Source organism: Morone saxatilis, unplaced genomic scaffold (genome assembly GCF_004916995.1).
Source record: "Morone saxatilis isolate NCDOM2014 unplaced genomic scaffold, NCSU_SB_2.0 Contig15, whole genome shotgun sequence".
Classification (NCBI taxonomy): Eukaryota; Metazoa; Chordata; class Actinopteri; family Moronidae; genus Morone; species Morone saxatilis.
This window is the reverse complement of record NW_023339707.1, coordinates 21,381,127-21,381,372: the sequence shown is the minus strand read 5'-3', so window position 1 is coordinate 21,381,372 and position 246 is coordinate 21,381,127. Positions and strand designations below refer to the sequence as shown.

General features: G+C 46.3%; 1 protein-coding gene across 1 annotated transcript in view; it reads right to left on the bottom strand.

Moving 5' to 3' along the window:
* Positions 1-3: 3 nt before the first annotated feature.
* LOC118323916 (transmembrane protein 198-like) overlaps positions 4-246 on the bottom strand; it is a gene marked incomplete at its 3' end in the record, with an annotated part of 5,194 nt that continues 4,951 nt past the window's right edge. Inside the window, exon 5 of the mRNA XM_035655986.1 lies at positions 4-123. Coding sequence (XP_035511879.1) covers positions 4-123 — 120 coding nt within the window. The remainder of the gene's footprint in view (positions 124-246) is intronic.

Below are 246 nucleotides of genomic sequence, written 5' to 3'. Positions count from 1 at the left end.
AGTCAGAGGCACCATGGAGCCCGTCTCAAAGTCAAAGTCAATTAGAGTGTGTGCGATTGTGCTGACGCTGCTGGATGAGGAGCCCGTTCCCATCTGCCGCTCCTGAAGGCTCTGGAGATAACTCTGACAGGCAAAACAGGAGGAAGACACATTTAGTTACTGGCCTGATCGTCTACTTTACTTTTATACAGGACAAGGATATTATGCAATCAGAGGAAAGAAGTGGAATGTAACTGAGTACATTTA